Source organism: Salminus brasiliensis, chromosome 8 (genome assembly GCF_030463535.1).
Source record: "Salminus brasiliensis chromosome 8, fSalBra1.hap2, whole genome shotgun sequence".
NCBI classification, from domain to species: Eukaryota; Metazoa; Chordata; class Actinopteri; order Characiformes; family Bryconidae; genus Salminus; species Salminus brasiliensis.
The window spans coordinates 8,535,780-8,562,653 of record NC_132885.1 but is presented as its reverse complement, the minus strand read 5'-3'; the positions used below and the strand labels follow the sequence as shown (position 1 = coordinate 8,562,653).

Genomic DNA, 26,874 nt, shown 5'->3' with positions numbered 1-26,874 from the left:
CTGGTCCCAGCTGGCATCACCCACTGCTGAAGGGGCAGAAAATCAAAAAAGCCTCTTCAGCACTTAATAGAGACTCAAAATAGAGACCAAAGAGTTGGTGTTGCCTAAATGCGTGTTCAGATCTTTCCGAGTACAGTAAGCTATATCAAGTCAAATTCACTACTGAGTGTATGATGTGGTCATAAACCAGCCAAAGCAGTGAGCTGCCACCTCAGCATCCTGGGAGCAACTGGAGAATTAGGTGTGTTGGTGAAGGGTACCCCAGCCATGTAAACCAGTCCTTTAAATGATCTGGTCTCAGGCACCAATTCAATTCAATTCTTAGTCCTCAGCTGTTTGGAGCAGTAATTCATGTCATTCTTCTCACCAGTTGTGTTAAATGAATGTACATATGCTGACTCCTCTCCCTCATGCCACCCATACCCCTTCCCAGAATACCCTCTATTCTGGGTGTGGCTAGCAGCTGTGTTTGGTAGTGTGTGTTTAGTGGTGAGGTAATATGCAATTTAAGACTTGGTGGGATTGAAGAAGAGCATGAAATGCTTTATTACACAGCTGCATGAAACGCAAAACCCATCGTTAAGAGCTGTAGACCGTAAATATAGACACACCCTTTGTACATATTTAAAAGAACTGTCAGCCCAGCGGCGCCTGCTGGAGTACAAAGGGAGCAAATGCAGATGCCTCGGCGCCGAGAATTACTCTTGCGATGCCAAGCTGTGAGGTTGGCTTCACGTTCAGGAGACTTCTAGGGAGGTCTACGAGTTCAGTAGTATATGCTCTATCGGAGCGGTTTCATGTTCAGAAGTTCACTGTCTGGTTCACCGGTTGGTCGCCAGGGAGATTTGGCGTCCGGTTCCCTTGCACCCTAGGCGAGTAAGTTCATCAGCGCCTGACGAGCGGGGTTTTGGGGTGAGGCTTTTGTTTGCTAGTTTCATTGGTTCCTTTGCGTTCTAGCCTTCCTCCCCCCGTTTGATTTGTCCCCTCTCGCTTTGCTCCCGGACTACTTTCCAGCCTCAGGTGGTCTTCCAGGTTAAGCCCCATTTCAGTTGTCACCTGTTTGTTTTCTGTTTCTGTTTATTGGACCCTGTACTTTGCTGCCTCGTTTTGGTTGTGTTTGTTTGTTTTGTTTGGTCATTAAAGACTATTTGCTTGCATTGCTCTGTCCCTGCGAGTGTTCCCTTGTCTCGCCTAGCCAGCATGACAAGAACAAAGAAGTGAGATAAGAAGAGTAAAAAAAAAAAGCACTATATCTCACTCCACTGCGCTCCAACTTCAGAAATAAGAAATAAAAGACAGAATATGAGTTATGTTTAATGTGAAGATAAAAAGACACATCTATTCTATACCTCTAACACTGTTCATTATTGAGTAAATTCAGGTATTTTATCTGAATAAAAGCATAAATGTTGCGAACACCAGCCCGTTCTCATGACCCATTTCCTGACACCCAAAACCTGTTTTTTTTAATCATCCAGGCCTGCAGCTCTAAAGCATTCAAAGGTACAATATCACTCACACATGAGCCTGTAGTTTTATGGGAACTGTACAGGTTCCTCTGCAGATAAGATTAAGATCTAGTTTTTGACCTCACAAATGCAAATCCATTGCATCAGCAGTACAACAGACCTTACACGATCGGTTGCTACACCAGTCCTGGATTCAGTCTTACTCAGTTTCCGCTTACACTGAATTCTTTACTGTTTGATTAGTTAAACAGGTGTTACTAGACCCTAAACACTGCAGACACTCTTTTCCCTACTTCACATTTCAACTATCAAAATGAGCCTTACTGCTTTCACTGCCTTGTTCCATTACAAATACATCAGTCCACAGGCACCAGCACTCTAAGTAAAGATGCTACATTATTTGGTTCTATAAAGAGCCATTACTGCAAAAGAGATTATTTTTTAAGAGTGAACTTGGTCTATAAACTGTTTTTGATAAAAAGAGCTAGACCATTCACTTATCCAGAGTGACTTTCCTCTCCTTTAGACACATATATGCATTAGAGGTCAGCTGCAGTTAACAATGTTAACACTAACACAGGTAGTGACTGATAAACCCATGTGAGCTCATTACAAATAAATATCCTTAACAGAGACTGACCAGAGTTTGTGTTTCCTAAATCTTGACTAACACTACTTTAATGCTTGTAATAAGGGTTTCTCAGGTCAGTCAGAAGTTACTTCATGTGATGAACAGTTTAAATCTAATAAATACTTAACAATACAAAGCTAAATCAAATAGAAGAACAAAAGCAACTATTTTTAAATCAATTAAAGCCACAACACTTCAGTTCAACTTCATGTCCAATAGTACTTCAATAGTGGGATTATTTTCAGCATGTTTAATTTATTAATAAATTAATATGAATACATATTCATTAATAAATGAAAATGAAAAGCAGAGACAGCAACTCCTGTTGGCTCCTCTATTAGGTTGTCCTACAGTAAGTATGCCAATTTCAGGCAGAGCACAAAAACACCTTTAACAAGACATTTGAACAGCTTTTCAGAGATCATTAGTATTAGTAATGCTTTGTGGTGCTTTAGACGTCATTCTCCCTACAACTTTGTTCTGCTCTGTGAAATGTTGACACTGAAACATGCAGACACACAAACATGGATAGGCTGTTAAAAAAACAGAATTGAAAAAGTCTCAAGGATTCTCCAACAATAACATGACATCAGCAGCGTCAGCCTCTCCTTTTCTGAAGGACACCAATAGAAACAGGCGCAGGTGCTATTTGTAGTCAGCCCTGTGAGTCATCACCTTAAGTATCTTCAAATTCCATTAGCAAACCAAAATAAGGCCTTAATGGCCTGCAGTCATTGTAACATGCTTTAAAAGGCTATCTGGCCAGACTGTCTGGCTTCCTTCTGCGTGCACCAGCTAGCTGTGTATCTGTCTCAGCAATGGGTACAACTTAAAGTAGCTGAATGCATGGACTTCATGGGATGTCCTAATTCATTTACATGACTGTATGGTCACCTAAATGGCTCAGTGGAACTTTTTTTTTTTAATGGTGAGACACACCCTCTATAAATTTCTTTGATGGTTTGATTGGCTCTGGGTGCTGCTGTTACAAGTCATCTCAAATGTATTAATAGAAGCAGGTTGAGCTGTTCATGAATTTAGATATCAATACGAGCTTTGCTGATAAGTTATTTCCATTAGATCAGATTGCTGGTTGTTGTCAGGGTTTGATACAAAAACATTAGTGCAGTGATGCAGACACATTTGAGCTGGACCACAAAAAAACAACAAAAAATTAAGAACCTACCCTGTGTAATAGGAAACAGCTGAAATGAACATAAAACACTGACCATACAGCACAACAGCACACCTGCACCACAAGGACGGTTTTGGCTTTTAGTGTAAAATTAAGTGAGAATAAAATTAAACAATGAACCCCAGTCTAAAACAGTATATTATTATTATTATTATTATTATTATTATTATTATCATCATTATTTTTTTTTTTGACGCTGTGTTTAATTCTTAGTATAAACTTAGAATTTATTATTGGGAGTATTTAGCATAATTAATTTGTATAATCAACCATGCTTAATATTTATAATCATATGATTGTAATTATTGTTAAATATAAATAATATAAATGTAATATTTTAAATATTAAACATATATATACACACACATTATATATATATTTGTTTTTTTTTATATAATCTTTATTTATTTCTAATGTATTCCTAACAGAACAGGCCCAAACAGCATTTCACAGGCTCTTTGGTGTTTCTGAACGAGTAGTCATATATTTATTCTCAAAAACACAATCATACACTAAATGTCCAAATATTTGTGGACATCCCTTCTAATTAATATATTCAGCTACTTTAATATGCACCTATTGCTGACACAGATGTGCAAAGGCACACATACAGCTTGTCTAAACCCTGTGGAGAAATACTGCCAACAGAATATGACTCTCTGGAGCAGATAAACATGAGCAGAGGGATACAATGTATCCCAGCATTAATCTGTGGTGCAGTGGATCTGTGGTCTCTGAAATGATGATTCAGTACTTTAGGCGTCAGTTGGGTTGGTGGTGCACTTGTTGCTTAATGCTGCATCCGTAAAGCCACCAGCATTTCAGTTATCCCCGCCCATCCCTTAGTCAGCCCCCTTTTCAGTGATGTGGTCTGGCAGAATCCAGTATCCAGGCCAACACTGCCAGACTCTGGAAAACTTCTTCCCCAGACCATTAGACACACAGGGCCTGAACTGACCCTAGCGCACACACACACACACACACACACACACACACACACACACACACACACACACACACACACACACACACACACACACACACACACACACACACACACACACCTCAATTGTATGCACCCTCACTCAACCTCATTACAGTACTCCTACTGTTAGTTCAGGACTTGAAGTGAGCAATCTTGTGCCCCAGTAACTGCTGTGTTCATATATGATATATGCTGACCATAAACTACCTGTGTGTTTGCATTACATAAACTATATGGACAAAAATATGATTATTCATGGACACAAGATTATGCTATATGGACACATGTTTATTCATTGTTTCTTCTGAAATCACTTTTGTTGGAGTGACTGTCCAGGGAAGGCTTTCTACTAAACTTTGGAGCATTGCTGTGAAGATTTGATTGCATTCAGTGATGAGTTTTAGTGAGGTCAGGATGTTGGATGATCACCACCCCACCTCATCCCCAACTTATCCCATAAGTACTGTATGGAGCACCAGCTTTCTAAAGAACAGTTCATCCCCAACTCCCAGACTCATCTGCACACCTGTGTCAGCAAGGGCTACAACATTTACATTTACATTTACATTTATGGCATTTAGCAGACGCTCTTATCCAGAGCGACTTACAAAGTGCTTTGCTATTTACCCAAGAAAACCTCAGCTAGTTAGAATAGACTAATACAAAAGATACCTCCAAGCTTAGACATTACTAAACACAATACAATAAGGCAACCATACAACCTAAAGTAGCTGGATGTATTCCTTACAACTGGTGTCTGTTCACAAACAGTCAGACATTTTTTGGTTACACTATAAGAAATACTGCATATTATAACTTTAAGTCCTGTGTAGTGCTGTGTTGCTCTATGTAGCACCATGGTCCTAGAGGAAGGGGGGATAGCTTTGTAGGTGTTGCAGATTAATTTACCTAGCCTAATTAAAGATAGAAGTTAGTTCTGGGACTAACTTGGTTTCCTAAATATCAAGCTCCACTGTCCAGTTGGTCGTTAAAATGCCTGGTTAAGTCTCACTCTAAAAGCATTCCTTTTATTAGCATACATAAAGTGATGCTCTGTCATTGTGTCTCTGTCACACACTGGGGTTTTCACACAGCTTTCAGTACATGGTGTGACCTATCTGCATTAGAGCAGATACCAGAGTATGTAAATAAAAGACTAATATTAGAACTTTACTATGAGTGTAAGGAGGTGTTTAAAATAGGCCTAGAGAGGCCCATCGTTGTTTTCAGACCTCTACAGCCGCTGGTGCTAGACAGGGCGGTCTCATTTGTCTTGCGTGCAAAGCGATTGTGGGAACTGTGCCTAATACTTTATTTTAATGAGAAGCTAGTTTGTCTTCCCCAAAGCTGAAATGAAATCTACACCACATCTAAACTGGTGACTGACAATCCTGTGGATCAAATCACTAGAGAACAGGACCATACAGCCATGTGACAAACATTTAGACACCCCATGAATACTTCAAATCTTCATCTGAACACTACTGAGAGATGGAGGTAATTTACCTAACACATACAACCAAAGAAATATCTTCAGCATCAGCAATGGTTACAACTGAAAGAATCTGAATGCATTCAGTAGAAGAGTGTCTAAAATATTTGGACATATAGTATATGTTTAAAACAAATGTGATGTGATGAAAATACATGAGGAGGCTTGATTTCTGGGTGCTGGTCAGTGTTAGAAGTCATCTAAAACGAAGGGACACAGAAAGAGCATTTACTGAGATATGCAGGACGTCTTACAAAACAACTTCAATCAGCTGCTTTACTGGGTTAGAGTTGTCTATTTAAGCCTGAGATAATGCAATTGCCTAATGCAAGCAGCAGTACGTGGCCACTAAATGCACCAGTAAGTGAACTTGATTGCTGAGGGTGTAGTGCAATCATACAGTCATAGCTCCAGGTCATTGTCATGGGATGATCACGCTCATCTCATTAGAAAAACAGACACATGGGATTCTGCTGGAGAGATTAGTCAGATGATAGTCATGAGATTTCTGATCAGCATGCAACACTAGGCTTCTTTCATTTCACAGAGCAGATGACTGATGCTTTTAAATAAATAATAAAAAAACCCACTATGTAGCATGTTCACTAGAGATTCACAACACTACGATCAAATATTGGTCCCCATACTAACAAAAAAAGATGGATTGGGTATTGGATAATTAGACCGATCCATGGGACAAATTCTTTCACTAAACTTGATTTATAACTCAGGTTTAGAGTTACCTACAGACACAGATTACAGCAAAACAGCAAGACCTACCCTATCTAACCAGCACTAACCTGCCCTCGACCTGTCCTCAACTACCAGGTTATCCACTCTAGTCTGTGTATTAGTTTGTCCATATGTCCTCCAGGCAGCAGAGCTTGTGAAACGTGTAAAAATGAAACAATCTGTTGTTTACTTGCACAATATACAATATGACCCCTGTAAGGACATTTATGATATTAGGCATATAGGACATATAGGAATTCTGAACAGACCGAACATGAACATTGTGAAGAGTCTGTTTACAAACAAAAGATTTGGTGCTACCTTCCTTTCTGTGGGCCAACTGGCCCCTCGTTTCATCAAAGTATTTGATGTCCACTGGTCTTTTATTTTCTGCTCATCACTTTTAGCTGTCTGATCTGTTTACTAAGGAGCAGTACAGGGAAGAGGGGCAAGCAGGGCGGATCTCACACACCCAGGCATATCTGTAGGCAGATACAGTGGAACACTGTTTTGTGTTCCAAAAGTGTCCAAAATCAACAGATTACTGTTACTACTATTGCTGCTACTATTAGATTTGGTTTTTTTTCACTAAATATCTGTAAATTCCAGATCCGCTGTCACAATTTTTGTTTCTGCTGTTTTTTAGCGTTAGAGAGACGACAGCTAAAACTGAACATAGGCGTGGCATGTAATGGAGGACAGATAAGAGCAGTGGGGAGGGTGGCTGGGGGGCTTGTGGCCAAAGTATCACACACCACAGTATAGGCTCATTTCCAGAAAATGTGAAAATGAATAAGCTGTGGGAGACCGTATTGGAGTTGGCGTTAGCTCCAGAAAACCCAGGGTCTCCCTAAAACTGGCCTAGTGACACTCCTGGTGCTGAGGCCTGCAGTAACATAACATTAAGTAAAGTCTGATGGACCATTTTGTTCCCCTAGTCAAGAGGTTTAAGCCTCCCCACCGCGTCAAGGTATGGTCCAATCGGAGAGGGAAAAAAAAAAAAAAAAGACACCTACTGATCTCACTGACCACCTGACCTGATATAAAGAATAACGGTGATGCCGACTTTCTTTTCGTTCTTTTAAACAGACCTCCGCTCTCTTGTGTGTCCTATTGTTGCTCCTCTAGTCGCTCAAGCGAAGTCTCAGTGTTCGTGGTCATGTGCCTTGTCGTCACATCGTCGTCGGTTCTTCTGCTGCTACAGTTCCTGTCCCAGGAAGGTGACTGGACTGGTATAGTTAGAGAATTTAGACGACCAGCTCACACAGCTTTATAAGTTCACGCTGCCACTGCTGTCCCTGTGGTTCCCTGTGGTATCAGGCACAGGAACATGTCCAGAAGGCCTAGAGAGGATGGGTTTAAATTAGCATTACATTCATTGTTGGTTGGGTCTGGAATCAGGAATAATTTTGGAGGATATTTTATTAACAATGAGAAAATATTTTAGATGATGTTTGGGGTTATCAGGACTCAAAACATGAACTTGCAACAACTTTATACAAACCGGATTCCAAAAAAGTTGGGACACTAAACAAATTGTAAATAAAAACTGAATGCAATGATGTGGAGATAGTAAATGTCAATATTTTATTTGTGATAATTTAATCTGAGTAAATGTAACATTTTAAAGGAGAAATATGTTGATTCAAAATTTCACAGTGTCAACAAATCCCAAAAAAGTTGGGACAAGTAGCAATAAGTGGAAAAGGAAAAAGAAAAAGGAGAAAATTGAGCATATAACGAACAGCTGGAAGACCAATTAAGACTAATTAGGTTAATTGACAACATGATTAGGTATAAAAAGAGCTTCTCAGAGTGTCAGTGTCTCTCTGAAGTCAAGATGGTAAGAGAATCACCAATTCCACCATTGTTGCGCAGAAATATAGTGCAGCAATACCAGAATGGTGTTACCCAGCGTAAAATAGCAAAGACTTATTTGCTATTTTAGTTAAGTTATCATCATCATCAACCATGCATAACATCATCAAAAGATTTAGAGAATCTGGAACAATCGCTGTGCGTAAGGGTCAAGGCCGTAAAACTCTACTGGATGCTTGTGATCTCCAGGCCCTTAAACGTCACTGCACCTCAAACAGGAATGCCACTGTCAAGGAAACAACAGAATGGGCTCAGGAATACTTCCAGAAATCATTGTCAGTGAACACAATCCACCGTGCCATCCGCCATTGCCAGCTGAAACTCTACAGTGCAAAGAGGAAACCATTTCTAATCAACCTCCACAAGCTCAGACGTTTGCACTGGGCCAGGGGTCTTTTAAAATGGAGTGTGGCAAAATGGAAGACTGTTCTGTGGTCAGATGAGTCACGAATTTAAGTTCTTTATGGAACACTGGGACGCCATGTCATCCGGACCAGAGAGGACAAGGATAACCCAAGTTGTTATCAGCGCTCCGTTCAGAAGCCTGCATCACTGATGGTATGGGGTTGCATGAGTGCTTGTGGCATGGGCAGCTTGCATGTCTGGAGAGGCACCATTAATGCAGAGAACTATGTTCAGGTTCTAGAACAACATATGCTCCCATCTAGACGTCATCTCTTTCAGGGAAGACCCTGCATTTTTCAACAAGATAATGCCAGACCACATTCTGCAGCAATCACAACATCATGGCTACGTAAGAGAAGGATCCGGGTACTGAAATGGCCAGCCTGCAGTCCAGATCTTTCACCCATAAAGAACATTTGGCACATCATAAAGAGGAAGGTGCGACAATGAAGGCCCAAGACGATTGAACAGTTAAAGGCCTGTATTAGACATGAATGGGAGAGCATTCCTATTTCTAAACTTGAGAAACTGGTCTCCTCTGTCCCCAGACGTCTGCTGAGTGTTGTAAGAAGAAGGGGTGATGCCACACAGTGGTAAAAATGGCCTTGTCCCAACTTTTTTGGGATTTATTGATGCCATGAAATTTTGAAACAACATATTTTTCCCTTAAAATGATACATTCTCTCAGTTTAAACTTTTGATCTGTCATCTATGTTCTATTACGAATAAAATATTGACATTTGCCATCTTCACATCATTGCATTCAGATTTTTACAGATCTTTTACAGATCTGTACATTAAATTAAAATGAATAAACTTACCTTTCTCTCAGTTGTGAAATACATTTGGAAAATCTCTGAGTAAAGATACATTTCGAAATAAAAAATATAGCAAGTCCAATGACAAGGGTGGAGAACAAACTCCAACAGGCAGTACTGGATCCTTAGAGGAAAGAGGAGAAAAGGTTCTTTTTAACACCATGTGAAAGAACGGCACTACAGTCAGCTCAAACAGGCTTCACACGGCTTATAAGAACACTGTTTAAATTACGGAGACCCATGGGACCCACATAATTGGATCAGATAATTCCATGTTTCCCCAGAAAAATAATGTATATTAATCAAAATTAAATCAAAATTAATCAAATGAATACTATGAATATTTTACTACAAAAGCAACCAACACACCCTTGCAACACATGAAACCGTACATTTAGTTTCTAACAGTTTGTGAGCATTTTCAGCTGACAGGAATAGAACTTAACAGCCACAGACTGAGGCGTTAGTTTAACATGCAGTAAAAGTCTGGTAAACTGCTGCAACTGCAGTTTAATATAGTTACTCACATGCTTGAGTGCTGATTGTGTCTGTGACAGCATGTTCACGTACAGAGTGCTGGTCGGTAAGTGCTTATTATTATTGTTAAATTAGAGTAATGAAACCGCGCCAGTGAAGCGCACTGCTGTTTATGTATTGCATTTTTACAGCAGCACTCTGCAAAACCAATAAGGATAGCTGAAGGGTTCATATTGTTCGATCATGTTTCTTGAATATCAGACGTGGCGGCGGCAGAGGAGGCGGAGGCGGGAGTTGGCAGTGGGAATGACACCCTACACCACCCAGATGCTGCTCACCTGTGGCCGTGCAGGCAAATGAGCCAGATGAATGGCATAGAAGGACAGGCTCAGTCACACACAGGGAGAGGCACTGTACAAATGTCTAGTGACCCTTTACAGCTCCACTCGGGCTGATCTGTTCTGTAAAGTTTTCGTTTGGGTGTGGTGGAGGGAGGTTAAATAAAGGTATGTGTGTCAGTTGAGCCCTGGGTTTGTGTCATCAATATTGTACATACAGCCTTATACACACACACACACACACACACACACACACACACACACACACACACACACACACACAAAACAAAACCTCACTCACCTGCGGAAATATGCATGTACATAGTGGCTGTTCCATTTCCATACTGGTTTGAAGCTATACACATATACAGGCCATTATTGTTAGAGTCCAGTAAGATTTCCAGCTTCTCATTATCAACTCTGCCAGAAAGCGTCTTGTTTACCCTGTAAAAAAACACAAAAAACTAAATGTTACTATTCTGTAATACCCTTAAACAGCACAAACCAGTAAAACCAATAAAAGATCAGTCCAATCCTTCACTTTAAGGTTTCAACCCTATTCCTGGGTTCTATGGTGACTGTTTCACACTCTGCTAACTACCTAGTGTGCTTGCTTATTTATACGTACAGCAAACCCAATCATGTGGCATCTGTGACCTCCTGGGTCGAGTTCGTTCCAAACCAGGGATGGTCATAATATTCCGATATTCTGATGACCGTATGCTTAACACCCCCCCCCCCCTCTCTCCTCGTTGCAGGTTTAAATCTACCCCTACACCCATAATGAATGTGTGTCTAGCTGCCTAAAGAATGTGAATGCTGCGAACACAAAAATAAGAACGAGCTGTTGCATGATTGACTGTACAGATTCAGCAGGAGCTCTCCTTCTACAAAGTGCTGAAAGCTAAAGAAAAGAGAAACTGATGGATTGCTGCAATTCTGGAATCCAGGCACTGAACCGTGTGGCAGCTCACTGAATGATGAAGGCATGCTGTGAAAACAGGTGGGCAAAAAACAAGCTTACTGTAGATGCCAATTTAGTGACATGCTAAGGTCGATTACAAGTGAAAGCAATCTAAACCTGGAAGAGCCAGTCTACTAAATGAGCCTGAAAACAGTGGAAACCACTCCTAGAACCCTTCACTCGACTCTGTGCTCTCAGATATGATGCTTTATTCACTAAATGGGTGTGGTTTGAGCAACAGTTAGCTGGACATTCCTGTCTACACATCACTGTACATGGACCATTGGCTTTTTGATAATTTGAATGGATCACTGTAGAGTCCAACTGTCTTTAACTTCAGCAGATAATCGCTTGCATCATTCCCAGCTTGGTCGTTTTCCCTAATAAACACAGCGGCTGTGTCGCAGACTAAAGGGTTGTGTTTCAATGGGAGTGTGATGTCAATGCATAACCCTCTATAGAAGCAGGTAGGAAACGTTCTTACTGTAATGTTTCCTGGGTTTTTGTTTATCTAACTTCAACACAGGAAGATCTAATAAATTTTAAAAGGACATAATTTTGAATTTGTAGTTAAATAGTTGAGTTCAATTTAAGCTGAGTTCCACTGAAACAGAGTTCCTCTACTGTAATACACTGTAAATGCTGATAATACCAAGCGAAAGCACAAAATGTCTGTGAAACATTAAAAGCACTGATATTTTACCAATGTCTGTTGTGAGCAGTGCAGCTGCACCCAGCCATTGTTCAGCGCTCCATTACCTGCTCCAGGTGAACGTGGTTGGTTGAGGATTGGCATCAGCAACACATCTAAATTCTTGGGAGGCTGTCGGAACATTAACTGAAACTATATACACAATCTGCGGAGGATCTGAGAGAAAAAAGCAAACACACCCACACACACACACACACACACACACACACACACACACACACACACACACAGTAACAGACAAAATAGCAAACCAACCAGACCAAATTTCACTTGATTTAGATGATTTAGAACTTTTGATAAAATGTAGAAGTTGACCGAACACTAAACAGAGCGGTCAGTTTGCCTGAATGAAGGGCAGTGGAGTGCTTCTAGTGAGGGGATCCATGCCTTTGCTGGTGCTTTTCAAGCCTAGCTTGAAGACCTAGCTTCAAGTCATGTTTCTTGGTACAAACATACTTATGAACCTATCTTAATTTGACCTTCTTCTGCATATTTTTGCTGAAAATGCCAAAAAAAAAAAAGAAGAAAAAACTATGTGTCCAAATGTTTGTGGACACTCATCTATTGAATGCGCTTAGCTACTTTAAGTTGCAGCCATTGCTGACACAGATGTGCAAATGCACCCACACAGCTTCTCGAGTCCCTGTAGAAAAGTACTGCCAAAAGAATAGGACTCTCTGGAGCAGATAAACATGAACCTATTGTCTAAAGCCAGGCGTGGGCTAGAGGGGTATTTAAGCCCCCCCAGCATTGAGCTGTGGAGCAGTGGAACTGTGTTGGAATGATGGATGATGGTGCTCCATCCAATACTTTTGGGATGAGTTGGAGAGTGTGGGGTTGTGATAATCCAAAATCCTGACCTCACTGCTGATGAATTTAATCAAATCCTCACAGCAATGCTCCAGAGACAGTTACTTCCAACAAAAGTTGGTGCAGTTAGTCCTTTTTTATACCACTGATGTCCGAAAAACAATAATGAACAATGGAGGAAAATGGAAGTGGGAAGCACTTAAAGATCTTATTCTTTTGTCTCCAACAACAGGAACTGTGTTATCCTATGAGGGAAACTTGCAAACAGCACAGCGACACCATTGTTTCAGTTTGTGTCGATATGAATAAAATGCTGGGGGTGAATGCGGTGGTGTTGTTCATACAGCCTCATATTGTCTAAATACAATGATTGATTGTTTGCAATGGACCACTAGGGTATTAAGGACAGTCACCTGGCTGACAGCAACTTACAGTGGATGACTAGTGCATAGTCCAGTATGAGCTCCTCCTTCAGGGTAGGGTGATTCACCAAACACTGAACCTTCTGCTGGTTCAGCTCTCGGGATGCTACACCAATCAGGCGGCTTTTGACAGTGTATAATCCATCAGGTTCTGCAGACACAGTAGTTTCTACCTTCACAAAGTCACTCAGAGCACCGAGATTCCAGGAAACATGTGCCTCAGGCTGAGCTTTAGCGGTGCAGGTTACCAAGATCACTTCAGAATCACCAGCAACAGGAATCACATCAGAGTTCACACTGACGACAGGACGAACTGTAATAGAAGACAGATACATCAGTACACAGCAGAATGAAAATGAAAAGCAAATAAATGCAGCGTTTAATTTTGCATACAAAGATAAACTACAGTTTCTGCCAATTTGCAAATGTAAATTAGTTTAAAAAAGGCACAACCACAAACTAAATTTAAAATAAAATTAACCACACCACAAAGGAACAGGGAACAAACCAGACCATGTCACAGAAGTGACTTACACACCAGATTTAAAAATATATATTTTATATATATACACCAGAACTGCAAAACAGTTGTTTTTAGTTCCTGCTTGATGTGCTGTTCCTCTTTACTAAAAACAAGCCTAACGGACACTATCTGTCTTTTTAGTCCTTTAATTTCATTATCGGAATGAGGGTTTTGTCCTGCCGTGTTTTGTGCTGCAAGTAAACCATTAAAACCTTTTTAAATTCCACATTCTTGAAAGTCATTAAAGGGTCCCTAGAATGGAAAGCTTTCTCTCTTGGTATAATTGAATAATAAAAGTTACATGAATCTAACAAACTGAACCTCAAACACTGTTACCTTCGTTAAAAAGAAAGCCCTGCTCTGCTAGCTCCAGTCAAACTCGATGAAGCTGTTGTTTTCTGAAATCCACTTATACAATATACTTCTATGGAAGAACACAGTGTTTTTGTTACTCACTGTTTTCTGAGACCAAATTAGCCACAATTGTGCTTCAGTAGAACAAGCTGGAGAACAACACCTCACAAACCAACACCTCACAAACCAACACCTCACAAACCAGGTCTCTACTACAGCTTTGCCTGAAACTGATGTATGGAAGGAGGAGGGCTGGGTGCAAAAGCTGGGGAAGTGGCATCTCAGGTATCTGTGCTAGACTAAAAGCTAATCCCAGCGTTTTCTTCATTTTTTGTTTGGTTTGCAGCAGCAGCAGACCCAAACTCACCCACACGCATATGGTGCATTTCTACATAAGAATTGTGAAACTCTTGTGAAAGGGTTGTGAGACTTTCATCATGTTGTCTGCTTGCATGGCTCTGCATCGCTCCATCCAATTGTGAAACCTGTCTGTGTTACAAGTGACCTGGTCACAGAGTACAGCTCCCTCCAGAATTTCTCACAGCCTTAAAATATTATAAAATGAAAAAATTATATATTAATTGGACCCCCCCTTATCCCTTCAAAACAGTCCATCACTAAAAGTGCCTACAAGGGGCATGTGAGCATCAGAACTAGACCATGGGGCAATAGTTCCTCATCTGAGGAATCACATTTTCCTTTGCATTATTCAGACGCCCTGGTGTGTGTGAGTCACTTAACTGGGGAAAACATTGGACCAGGACGCACTGTAGGAAAAAGGCAAGCCAGCAGAGGCATTGAGATGCTTTGGCCAATGTTGGGCAACCTTGGGTCCTGGTATTCTTGTGGATGACTCTTTTGAAAGCACTGACTCCAGTAGACCTTGGAAGGTACTGTGGTATCTGGCATCAAGACGTAAGCAGCAGATCCTTTAAGTCCTGCAAGTGGTAAGGTGTGTCCTCCATGGATCAACTGGTTGCTGAATAATGGCAGGGTGTATTATCCTAAATAGAGAATACTGTTGCCATGAAGGGATGTACTTGGTCTGCAACAGTTTTTAGGGAGGTGGCATGTCAAATAAATATCCACATGAACAGCAGGACCTAAAGTTTCCAGAAGAACATTTGGAAGAGCACCACACTGCCCCAGTTTGTTTGCCTTCTTCCTGTAGTGCATCCTGCTCCCATATCTTCCTCAGGTACGTGACTCACACAGAAAACAAGAAAACAAGATTCCTCAGTTCTGGTGTTCAAATTTAGGCACATTCAGTGGTGGGCATCAGTATTCTGGCTGGTCTTCGGCTATGCAGACCCTCAAACAACAAGACATTAGACAAGGGATTAGACAAGACAGTCTAGTCTTAACACCCCACGCCTATAAATGAACATTCAATAGAGTTGAAGAAAAAAACCCAAAATCCTAAATGTATTGCTTACATTAACATGAAGGACATCTCTTACCATGTACAGTAAGCGGTATCTCTCTCTCAAAGGGTCCACTTGGAAAGATGTTGAAAATGCACGTGTAGATTCCTTCATCTGCTAAGTTCACATTCTTCAGACGAACTGAACCAATGTATTCTTGAATGTTTCCAATAAATTCAATTCTGTCTCCTAATCCATTGATGTTTTCTGTTTTGCCGTCTGGAGTGATGGCAAAAATATTCTCATTCTTAGGGCTATTCGGTGTCCTTTTTTGCCATGTAATCCGTGTAAGTTGCTCACTTGTGTTGACCAGCTGACAGAACAAGGTGCCTTCCTCTCCTGCTGTGAAGGTGACCCTTTGACCAATGACCTTTATGGCTGTTCAAAAAGAAACAAACAAAAATGAAGTAAGGTTAAAACAATAGATCAATTATACCTAATAAATGTTGCCATTAATGAATAATAAAAATAAATAAATAAATTAATTAATAAATAAATAGAAAAAAAGGATAGGAAGCCGTAATCAGGCTTCTCCCAGCTTCCCAGCCCCTAGTCTACAAGCCCACCTGCCCACCTACAAGATGCTGCTTTAAGACCTCCCCTTCCCTAGAACATACCATCCTAAAGGGTTACAATCTAGAGATGCATTAAAATCAGTATATAATATACATTAGTTAACTCAGAGACAATTAATTTAGAATCCAATATATATACATAGCACAAATCTACAGCATAACACAATAATTCATTTCTCCATTCACTTTCTACATAAGATATTGACAGAGGACCCCCCCCCACCCCGCTTTGAGGAGATTAACCAGGTAAGTATCATTATGCCCAACAATATAATTTCAATATTGTTAGAAATCCGGCGTCCAGGAGACAGATTCAGGAGTCAGGAGACTGGATCTTCAGTGTTGATGAGTTTATTGATACACACAGAGATGTACAACTCGATCGGTCACGGTCAACCCAGTCTGATTAGGGGTATTTTGAGAGGGCCTTATATACATTGGAAATTGTGGGAGGAGAAAGGTTGATGAAGAGGAGTTTAAGGAGGGGTAGGAGGGGGATGAAGGATAGGTCACTTGGAGTATCAACAATAGGGGGTCATAGTTATCACTTTAAAGAGGGGTAGGAGGTGAGTGAAGTTGAGGGGGGGTTGATGGTATACAAAGAGAGAGAGTGACCACTTTAGGCCGGCAGACGAAGGGTAACAAAAGGTGAGACAAAGGATTAAGATAACCATTTGATAACAAGTTAAAACCACATGAAAGTAATGTTAGAAAAGACCATATTTCTCTCAATATAATTATTATATTTATAAGATACTAAGAAAATTAGCTGGATCGGGTATGGGATAATTAGTCTGATCCAAGGGAATCCATTTTTACAGAATCACTGGTATTCCAGGCTTCATAACTCAGAATTAGAGCAACCTACAGGCATCATACACATATACCATCATATCATAGCAAACAGTGTAGTAATCCAGCTCGTTTTCCATATAAGAAGAACCGAGAAGGGAGGAGCTGCTCGCTCCTCTTTAGTCTCATAGACTTAGAACTTCATAATAAAAGCCTGAGCCCAGTGTAATGGGTGAAAACGCGGGTGGTGGAGGAGCTAGCAGAGGAAATACACTTAATCCTGGCTTCCCTCGAGGCACACACACAGGACACACTCCATGCGGGGTAGAAGACGGGTTTAATAGTACATAAGCACCAACGCATCTCCCCATTACTGTCCAGATAGCTTAGAGTAGGTACATCAGACCGGAGGCCATGCTACAGCTAGCTCACCGTCTTCATAGAGAGGCACAACTCTGGCGCACATGCGCAGTAGTACAATACACGTAAAACCACCGTTACACCAGACAACACTGTGTATATAAGCACAAGTATTATATATAGGTGACAACTTAACAGAAATTGGGTTCATTTATATCTGTAAAATCGGTATCAGGTCTTGGCCGACACACAAAGTTGTGTAAAAGTGTGAAAAGGATGGATCGGTGCATGCCTAATAAACAGTACCACCTTTTAGACATGGCACCACATTTGAGGAAGATGAATAGAAGGAATGCAGCATGTTGCTGTAGAAAGGTGGCAGTGGTAATGGTGATGCATTGCTTTGTTAGTACTGTGCACACCTAGTTCACCCCAGAGTTCAAATGTATTATAATTATACATTTAAAAAAGTTGGATAAAAAGGGGTTAACTCTTCACACTTGCCTGTTTGAGCTACGCAGCAGTAAAGATGCAAACTTGCACAGACTAGTCAATCTTTACTGTATACTCTGTGCCTTGGAGTGAAATTACACCCAGGACAGCACTTTGCTCAGCAGCTGCATCAGCAGTGCTATTCACCACTATCCTTAAGATTAAAATCTGCAGACTTAAACGGACATTTAAACTCCTCCACGAAGACAACAACATTTTCTCTCAAATCGAGCAACAAAACTAGGTGAGAAATGTATGGATTAAAATTAATTTCCTGCAAGATTGTATGGTTTGGGTTCATTAACCTTAAAACACAGACCTCATGTGTGTATATCACTTACATCTAAAATGTCTTTTCAGATGTCACCAAAAGGGGTTCAGTACCCAGGAGCAGAAAATACTTGAGACAGTACTTTGCTGCTATACTAGTATTATTTCGGACTTATATAAACTTATATTTGAGTATTATTTATATTGAATAATTATCTTTTTACTCAATTACACATTTCAGTAAAACAAGCTTCTTAAAACAAGCTTCTTAATTCTTACATGTCCATTTTGTCCTTAAAGATATAGACTACAAGTCTCAAAGGCCTGTTGTTTTTTCTCTGTTCTTATCTGTAGTGTTGGTGAGCTTTAAGATTTATTGTTATTGTTATTTTTACTAAAACATCCAACAATATTCATTCAAAATCAGTGTAACAATGGGAATTTGTGTTGGGACCAGTACCACACATTCATCACTGCACCATACAGCAAGAAATAAAATGCAATATTCTTGTTGGGTCAAAACCCTTTAAACTTTTTGAGTACTTCACAGAGTTTCAATACTGTGACACTTTTATAATTTTGCCACATTATTTTCTCTTCTAACTGAGTATGAATTTGACACATATCCATACCTCCACAAGTTTTAGGAGCCCTAGAATGTCAAACTGCAATTTGGCATGATTTACAATGTTAAAAAAATCCAGCAGAATCAAAACAGAGCTGTAAAACAGGCCGATTCCAAAACCCCCAAACTGTTACATCACAGTCTTGACTGGTTATATTTTCAACCTGATTTCTAGCATCTCTTTGGGGTTTTCTGGGATGGCAAATTCTACTTTTCAGTTTGTCTCACTTTCGGTTGTAAAAGTAGTCCAAAGATTTTCGATACCCTCGCTGAAGCCCTCTGTTGGATACTGCTTAACGTACAAAGGTTGCCTTTCGTTCTCCACCTTCTTGATGAGTCTCGCAGCCCTTTCCGACACCTTTCGTCGCCTGGGGATTCCCCTCTCTGATGAGAAAACCATGGGCCCTTCAACCTTTCTCGAATTTCCTTGGCATCACCTTGGACTTTTTTCCAAACCTCCCTTCCTAGGAGAAGCATGACCGCATTACTCAGTCTCTCTCTGCTTTTCTCAGTTCTCCTACCTGTACCAAACAGCAGCTCCTCTCCCTTCTGGGCCACCTTAACTACGCGACCTTATGATTCTCTTGATAACCAACATGTGCACACACAAGTAACTAGGCAGACGCCTATCCACATTACCATAGTTACTTTAGCTGGAGTGAATGAAAGCTAAGGTGTGAGCTAAACTAAAGCAGCTGATAAACGCCTTAAATGTAAATGTAATGTGAGTACAATACATTTACATTTAAGGTGTGTATCAGACGCTCTTATCCAGAGCGACTTCACTGTTTACTCAGAAAATATCCCTAGATAGTCTGTGTTGGCTAGGATCCAAAATATCCCTCTAAGCTTAGATGCTCCTAAATCTAAAAGTCAGTATGGAGACCACAGTACTCTTGTTGTCCTCCATGGATCACATCAGTGAGCTTTTTAGAGTGTTCTGACCCAGTCTTGGCTTCAGCTACACTACAGTTACTGATAATGAGAGATGAACAGAGGTCTTATGGGCATTTTTCCCCACTGGTTGGTTGAGCAGAGGGTGATGGCAGATGGACTACTGTTGATAAGCTACGGTTACAGACACCTGATAATGTAGCCAGTGAGCTTATGCATATATATCTTATAACCAGTAGTCCATCTGCCATCACCCTCTACTTATCAGGAACACTGGCATGGTAGTAGTCTCGTGTTAACATATATTGTAATACCATATTATTATTATTATTATTATTATTATTATATTATTCTCTGGATATGGAAGCAGCAGAGAACTGCTAACCTAGCTACTGAACAAAACACAGGTTTTAAAAAGCAGTTTTTAGTGTTTCTGTACAGGTTCAAACGTCTTCCTCCTCTAATTCAGTGTAGTTCAGCTGGAGCTAGCCCCCCAGCTCTGCTACATGAAAGACCACCGCGCAGCCATGAGCCCCTACCTGTACTTGTGCTGCAGAGCTGAATGGATACAAGACAGACCATCAAACGATGAGCAAGAAGGTTCATAATGTTCAGGTCAAATTAATCCAGCAGAAAAACAAAAACTGCGTCATACAGACTGTCTGGACCAGGCAGCTCTTTGTTCCTCCTCTATTCATGACGCAGCTTAATAATCAACCATAACCATTGATGATTATTATTTATTATATTTAATTAAACGATGGAGGAACAGAGGAACAAACCATCGTTATATTTTGTCTCAATTCCTGATCTTTCTATTTTACCGAGTTCATTTAATCAAATAGGCGGAGTCTCTGCATCAGACGCAGAAGAAACAAGGGACCGTCTAAAAAGTGCGGACATTGTTTAAAAACGTAGCTTCATTTATTTTAAAAGGTGGGTATTTTTTTTTTAGCACTTTCACATTTAAAACATGTAGTGAAATTCTAAAACATAAATGAGTTTGACATATAGATGTCAAATCACTTGTGGTCTACAGATACACGTCTGATACACCTACTACAACCTTTAGTTTGGGAAAGTATTATTTAATGATTTTATTATTAAGTTATTAAATTGCTTCTGTGAAACATCCATATGATACATAGATCTAGATAGATCACTTACAGTCACGTACAGACACATGTCTGATACAAATATTCCTTCCAGTGGCCAGTGTGGCATGAAGTTTCTCCTTGAGTGATGCCTTAGAAGACCTACTATGGCTCCATAAGTAACAATATCTGTATGTTTGAAGTATGAAGAACCTTTAAATTCAAGAAGAACATTAGTTCTTTTAACCTAAAAGAACTTTTCTTAAAAGTGTTCTTCATGTGTTTATCTAGTAAACAAAAACAGCACTTTCAGTGTCTGCTGTATCTCGAACATGCTATATGCTGTTGTGGTCAGTACAAACCTGCCCTTTAGCGTTTATTATGGAGTATGTTTTCAGTTTTTATTCATTTCTGAATATTGGAAACACACCCAAAACCTGCCTGCAGTAATCTACACCACGCTTCTTATGTGAGATCAAATTAATAACACTGGAAAATCCCTCAGAGAATCAGATATCAGCCCATTCTTCTTTTCCTGGGCCAGCTTTCCAGATCCAGGTGTTTCAAAGTTGATGGGCTTATTTCTAATGTTCTGATGAACTAAAATAAATAAAATATCTATACTGCATGTGAAAAAAACCAAAACAAAACATAAACATTGTCAAGATGAGGGTAGAGCTAGATGAGAGGGTCTGTTTGGTAAAAATCAAACACCTGGAGAACTGGTGCAAGTCATCTGGTACCATTCAATTCAATTCAAAAGGTATTTATATAGCGTCTGTCACAAAGCGCTTTACAGAGATCCAGCTAACAGCCCTACTAACAGAAGACTACAACTGTTGACTGTTGATGGTGTGTCTCAGTCTGTTAACTGCAGCATATTAAAATGGACAGAAATAAGGTGGAATTGGTCCTGTTAGACTGTTTAGTAGCTAGCAGTGTTTACACTGACTGGAGGAGGTAAGTGTGGAGCTGAAGGGAATAATACAGTGCTGGAGACTGCTGGATTAAACTACTGCCACACAGTCAGCCTGGCTGTAGGTTACTGCAATGTGTCCTTTAGAGTCAGAGAGAACATCTATGCTTTTCTGCTCAAGTAAAAATACTGAAATACATGTTAACATATTTTATAATCCCACATTATTATAATAGTAATACTGAACAAAACACAGGTTTTAAAAGCAGTTTTTAGTGTTTCTGTACAGGTTCAAACTTCTTCCTCCTCTAATTCAGTGTAGTTCAGCTGGAGCTAGCCCCCCAGCTCTGCTACATGAAAGACCACCGCGCAGCCATGAGCCCCTACCTGTACTTGTGCTGCAGATCTGAATGGATACAAGACAGACCATCAGACGATGAGCAAGAAGGTTCATGATCTTCAGGTCAAATTAATCCAGCAGAAAAACTAAAACCCCACTGACTTGGAGAGAAGCCAGGTCAGACCATCTGGACCAGGCAGCTCTTTGTTCCTCCTCTACTCATGACGCAACTTAATAATTAACCATAACCATTGATGATTATTATTTATTATTTTAAATTAAACGATGGAGGAACAGAGGAACAAACCATCGTTATATTTTGTCTCAATTCCTGATCTTTCTATTTTACCGAGTTCATTTAATCAAATAGGCGGAGTCTCTGCATCAGACGCGGAAGAAACAAGGGACCGTCTAAAAAGTGCGGACATTGTTTAAAAACGTAGCTTCATTTATTTTAAAAGGTGGGTATTTTTTATTTTTTTTAGCACTTTCACATTTAAAACATGTAGTGAAATTCTAAAACATAAATGAGTTTGACATATAGATGTCAAATCACTTGTGGTCTACAGAGACACGTCTGATACACCTACTACAACCTTTAGTTTGGGAAAGTATTATTTAATGATTTTATTATTAAGTTATTAAATTGCTTCTGTGAAACATCCATATGATACATAGATCTAGACAGATCACTTACAATCACGTACAGACACATGTCTGATACAAATATTCCTTCCAGTGGCCAGTGTGGCATGAAGTTTCTCCTTGAGTGATGCCTTAGAAGACCTACTATGGCTCCATAAGTAACAATATCTGTATGTTTGAAGTATGAAGAACCTTTAAATTCAAGAAGAACATTAGTTCTTTTAACCTAAAAGAACTTTTCTTAAAAGTGTTCTTCATGTGTTTATCTAGTAAACAAAAACAGCACTTTCAGTGTCTGCTGTATCTCGAACATGCTATATGCTGTTGTGGTCAGTACAAACCTGCCCTTTAGCGTTTATTATGGAGTATGTTTTCAGTTTTTATTCATTTCTGAATATTGGAAACACACCAATTCCTGTGTCCAATGTCTCAATTCCTGATCTTTCTAGTCGCTGCAACAGACGCGGAAGAAGCAAGGGACCGTCTAAAAAGAGCAGACATTGTTTAAAAACGTAGCTTCATTCATTTTAAAGGATGGGTATTTTTTTTAGCACTCCTAAAACTTCTAAAACGTACATGAGTTTGACATATAGCTAGATGTCAAATCACTTGTGGTCTACAGAGACATGTCTGATACATATACTACAACCTTTAGTTTGGGAAAATATTCTTTAGGCGAACTTTTTAATGGTTTTATTATTAAGTTATTAAATTGCTTCTGTGAAACATCCATATGACATATAGATCTAAAATCACTTACAGTCACGTACAGACACATGTCTGATACACATACTACAACCTTTAGTGTGGGAAAATATTCCTTAATTAGAAATGTAATTAATTGCGACTGTGTTGCGACAGTGTGTCAGCAGTGCCCACCACTCCCAGAACTTTTGCCAGTTCTGGGCCAAACCCTGTGTTTGTTCTTTTTCCCTTGTCTGTCTCAGTTCTGGTCCCTGTGTCAGTGGATGTTTCTGTAGCTGTTTGTTGCCCCAGTCTGTGTGCTTCTGTCATGTTCCCAGTCCAGTGTGGCATGAAGTTTCTCCTTGAGTGATGCCTTAGAAGACCCACTTTCGGCTCCATAAGTAACCATATCTGTATGTATGAAGTATGAAGAACCTTTAAATTCAAGAAGAACATTAGTTCTTTTAACCTAAAAGAACTTTTCTTAAAAGTGTTCTTCATGTGTTTATCTAGTAAACATGGCTCTTTATGGAACTAAAAGTGGTTCCTCAATACCTTTGTAGTACCTTTATTTTTAAAGGGTGCTTGTGGACGGCAGGACTGCACAAATAATGAAACAGCATACCAATATATTCACACCCTTTCCATAAAATATGAGTGACCGTCACAGCTGCAGTGTAACCTCATAGGAACAGACACACTCTAAAGAGTGTTAGTAGGAGACGTCGGATTGAGAGAGATTCTTTTTTTGGCTTCAATCAACAACTCCCAAATTCCAAATTCAGCTGAACCGACAAGATCCTGGTCAGTTTATAAATATCGACCCCTGTGCTTATTCTCCTCAATCCTGGACAAGCCAAATTCCTCATATCCTGTGTTTAGTAAAGATCCTTCCTCCACCATATGGTGGACAGGTGTCCAGTCACAGTTTACCTCCATCCAGGCTCCATTCAACCCCTAGCTATCAAACCCAATGTCCCAGTCAATCAGCTCTGGTGGACTATATCTGGAGCTGCTCAGTGGATAATATTAAATATGATGCCATGTTTTCCATCCTCTCCTTCCTTCCATCCTCAGATACATGACTATCGGGCCTCTCTCAAAAATACCACTTCTCTCAGAAAGTCACATTTTAAAGAAGTAGTTAATCAGATTGCCTCTTCTCGAATTAACCTTTCCAAAATAACAATAACAATAAAAAGATAACATTAATAAAATTATACATGAAAGCAAAGGAGTGATCAAAGATTGCTTATGATCCTCAGCCGATATCATGTGATATATATGTATAGGGAATACAAGTAGAGACCTGAAAGAACATCCGACCCGCCACGTCCACTTTGTTAGCTTAGTTACATTCTCTAAAAACTCGTGTCTTTGGGAAACAGTGGAGGGCTTTGTGTTTTAAGCTACCTTTACTCCTGATTCTCCAGCAGAGAGCTGCTAGCGTAATGTGGTGTATTCTGGTGTCTGTTGTTTCAGGGTTAGTTAGTGTGCTCAGACAAAGGACATCTAGGTGTTCTGGGCACTGGGGCTTCCACTGTGTGCCTTGCCGTTGCTGCCCTCTGCTGGGAGACAGCAGCACAGACCGACCCCTTACAGATACCTGTTCACCCCATATTTCTAAGTCTAATTCCCTACACTGCCTGACAATAACTTGACTGGTTCAAACACCTTTACAATGTCTATTATTTGGCCTCACAGAGAGTCTAGGGAGAGAGCCCACTCTCGTTTTCTGTGGTGTTGTGTGTGCTTTGAGTTATGATGTGGTGCAGGAATCAGATTCAGTGATCCCATAATTATCCCATACTCGATCCAGCTAATTTTGTTAGTATCAGGAGCGATATATAATATAAAATAACTAATATATTATAATAGTGCAGGTGAGAATAATGAGACTAATGATGGATAAAGGTGGTAACAATAATAATAGTGGCAGATGGTTCGAGTCCATGTAAAGCAATGATTACGCAGATATTCCTCTGTGGCTGAAACTCCAGTAAAATTCGGAGACACTGTGTGTTCTGTAGGAAACCAGCCTGAATTATCAGTGCTACTTGATGCAGAGTTAATGAATGCCTGGCCAATAATGCTATTAGAGGCTACTAAAAACAAGACTGCAAATCAAACACTAGTATTTTATATTGAGTGTGTTCTTGTTTTATCAGCAGCTCTGCTTCAACATGTCCTACTATGATAAGATGTGAACATGTTCCCTAGTTTTTATATTACACACACATACATTGTCATGTCTGCCTTTGTTTGGCTCTGTTTGTGTCTTGTCCGCTCTAGCCACACCTGTCCATTAGTGTTCCACCAGTGTCTCCTTTGTAGCCACACCTGTCCATTAGTGTTCCACCAGTGTCTCCTTTGTAGCCACGCCCCCTTGTTAGTCCCAGGTGTTCCTCGTGGGTCTCTTGTTAGTGTCTGTATAAGTACCCCTTTGTTTCAGTTGTCCCTTGTCTGGTCTTGTGCATGTATGTGTGCAAATGGGTTTGGGTTCGGGTTCGGGTTCGGGTTCATGCCAGTTTATGGTTTGTAGATTTGGCCTGTTTATGGGATTTTTGGTGTTTTTTGGTAAGCTTTGCTTGTCTGGTTTCAGTTTTCTTGTCTAGCATTAGAATATAGCATCCTGTGAGTATGTCTGCCTCTGTCTCATGATAAACTGTGACATACATACTTTTGTTTGTGTTTGTTTTTTTCCCCTCTTTCTCATTTGTGTGTGTGTGTGTGTGTATAACTAAAATTACACTTGGCCCCAGCTACATTTTTAGGATCTGTTCTGGGCCTATTTTAGTTAGTAGGAGGAGGGGGGGCTGGTCCATTTTTGGCTAGGTTTTTTAATCTGATATGAGCAGCTACGGGAAGCCAGTGAAAGAAACAAGGATTTTCACTCACTCCAGTTCTTTGGGCCTGTTGTGCTATAAAGTCTGAGATCAGACAAAGTGAAGGGGTTTTAAGATTTTTTTCAGTTGGTGAATAAAGGCCCAATGCTCATGAAAGTGTGTGTGTGTGTGTGTGTGTGTGTGTGTGTGTGTGTGTGTGTGTGTGTGTGTGTGTGTGGCACAAAACAACTGTGTGCATTGTTTTTATGCAAATAATATCTAAAGGGTTACATATCCTCTACCAACTCAAGTTACTTACTGATTTTTACTGGATCTTATACTTGCTGATCTTTCTGGCATAAGTATCTGTGTAACCCATTTGATGTGACTGAAGCCTGCTTTAGCTTCTGTGTTGTGTAAAGAGGGTCCTGGTTTCTCTTGGAGCTGAGCTCCACTCTTATAAATCTGAATGTTCTTGCACTTCAGACTATAATCTGTGCAACACAAATTAAGTAAAATGGAAATGTGGGTTTTGTGTTTTTTTTATTTATTTGTAATTTTTGGCCACAGTCATGCTAGGGTTACGTAATGCTCTACTCGATGCTCTTGGGGAAACTAGGCCTTCAGGTATCATCCGTTGCATCTAATGCATGTTTAGAATTGCTGTATTCCCCCACTGCTCACTTGCTGAGCATCAGTGCTTTAACTTTCCATAATTTGAGATGAATCTCGT

At 40.1% G+C, this 26,874-nt stretch overlaps 1 protein-coding gene across 4 annotated transcripts; it reads right to left on the bottom strand.

Annotated features, from left to right (window-relative positions):
* Nucleotides 1-1,298: 1,298 nt before the first annotated feature.
* Nucleotides 1,299-22,258, bottom strand: LOC140560879 (nectin-1-like). 4 transcript variants are annotated; one of them, XR_011980010.1, is made up of 8 exons: nt 20,177-20,430; nt 15,666-16,007; nt 13,339-13,641; nt 12,144-12,252; nt 10,722-10,864; nt 9,609-9,729; nt 7,596-7,847; nt 1,299-5,972 (listed from the first exon to the last, which is right to left on the bottom strand). XR_011980010.1 is itself a non-coding variant. In XM_072685507.1 (7 exons), exons 1-7 carry the CDS (start codon nt 22,099-22,101, stop codon nt 7,775-7,777), a joined length of 1,158 nt encoding a protein of 385 aa, XP_072541608.1. In that variant the 5' UTR covers nt 22,102-22,258; the 3' UTR covers nt 1,299-7,774. The 4 variants fall into 4 exon arrangements, 2 of the variants coding, with proteins under 2 accessions (XP_072541608.1, XP_072541607.1); XM_072685507.1 differs by lacking the exon at nt 20,177-20,430 and adding an exon at nt 22,035-22,258 and having other exon boundaries at nt 1,299-7,847; XM_072685506.1 differs by having other exon boundaries at nt 1,299-7,847.
* Nucleotides 22,259-26,874: the final 4,616 nt, after the last annotated feature.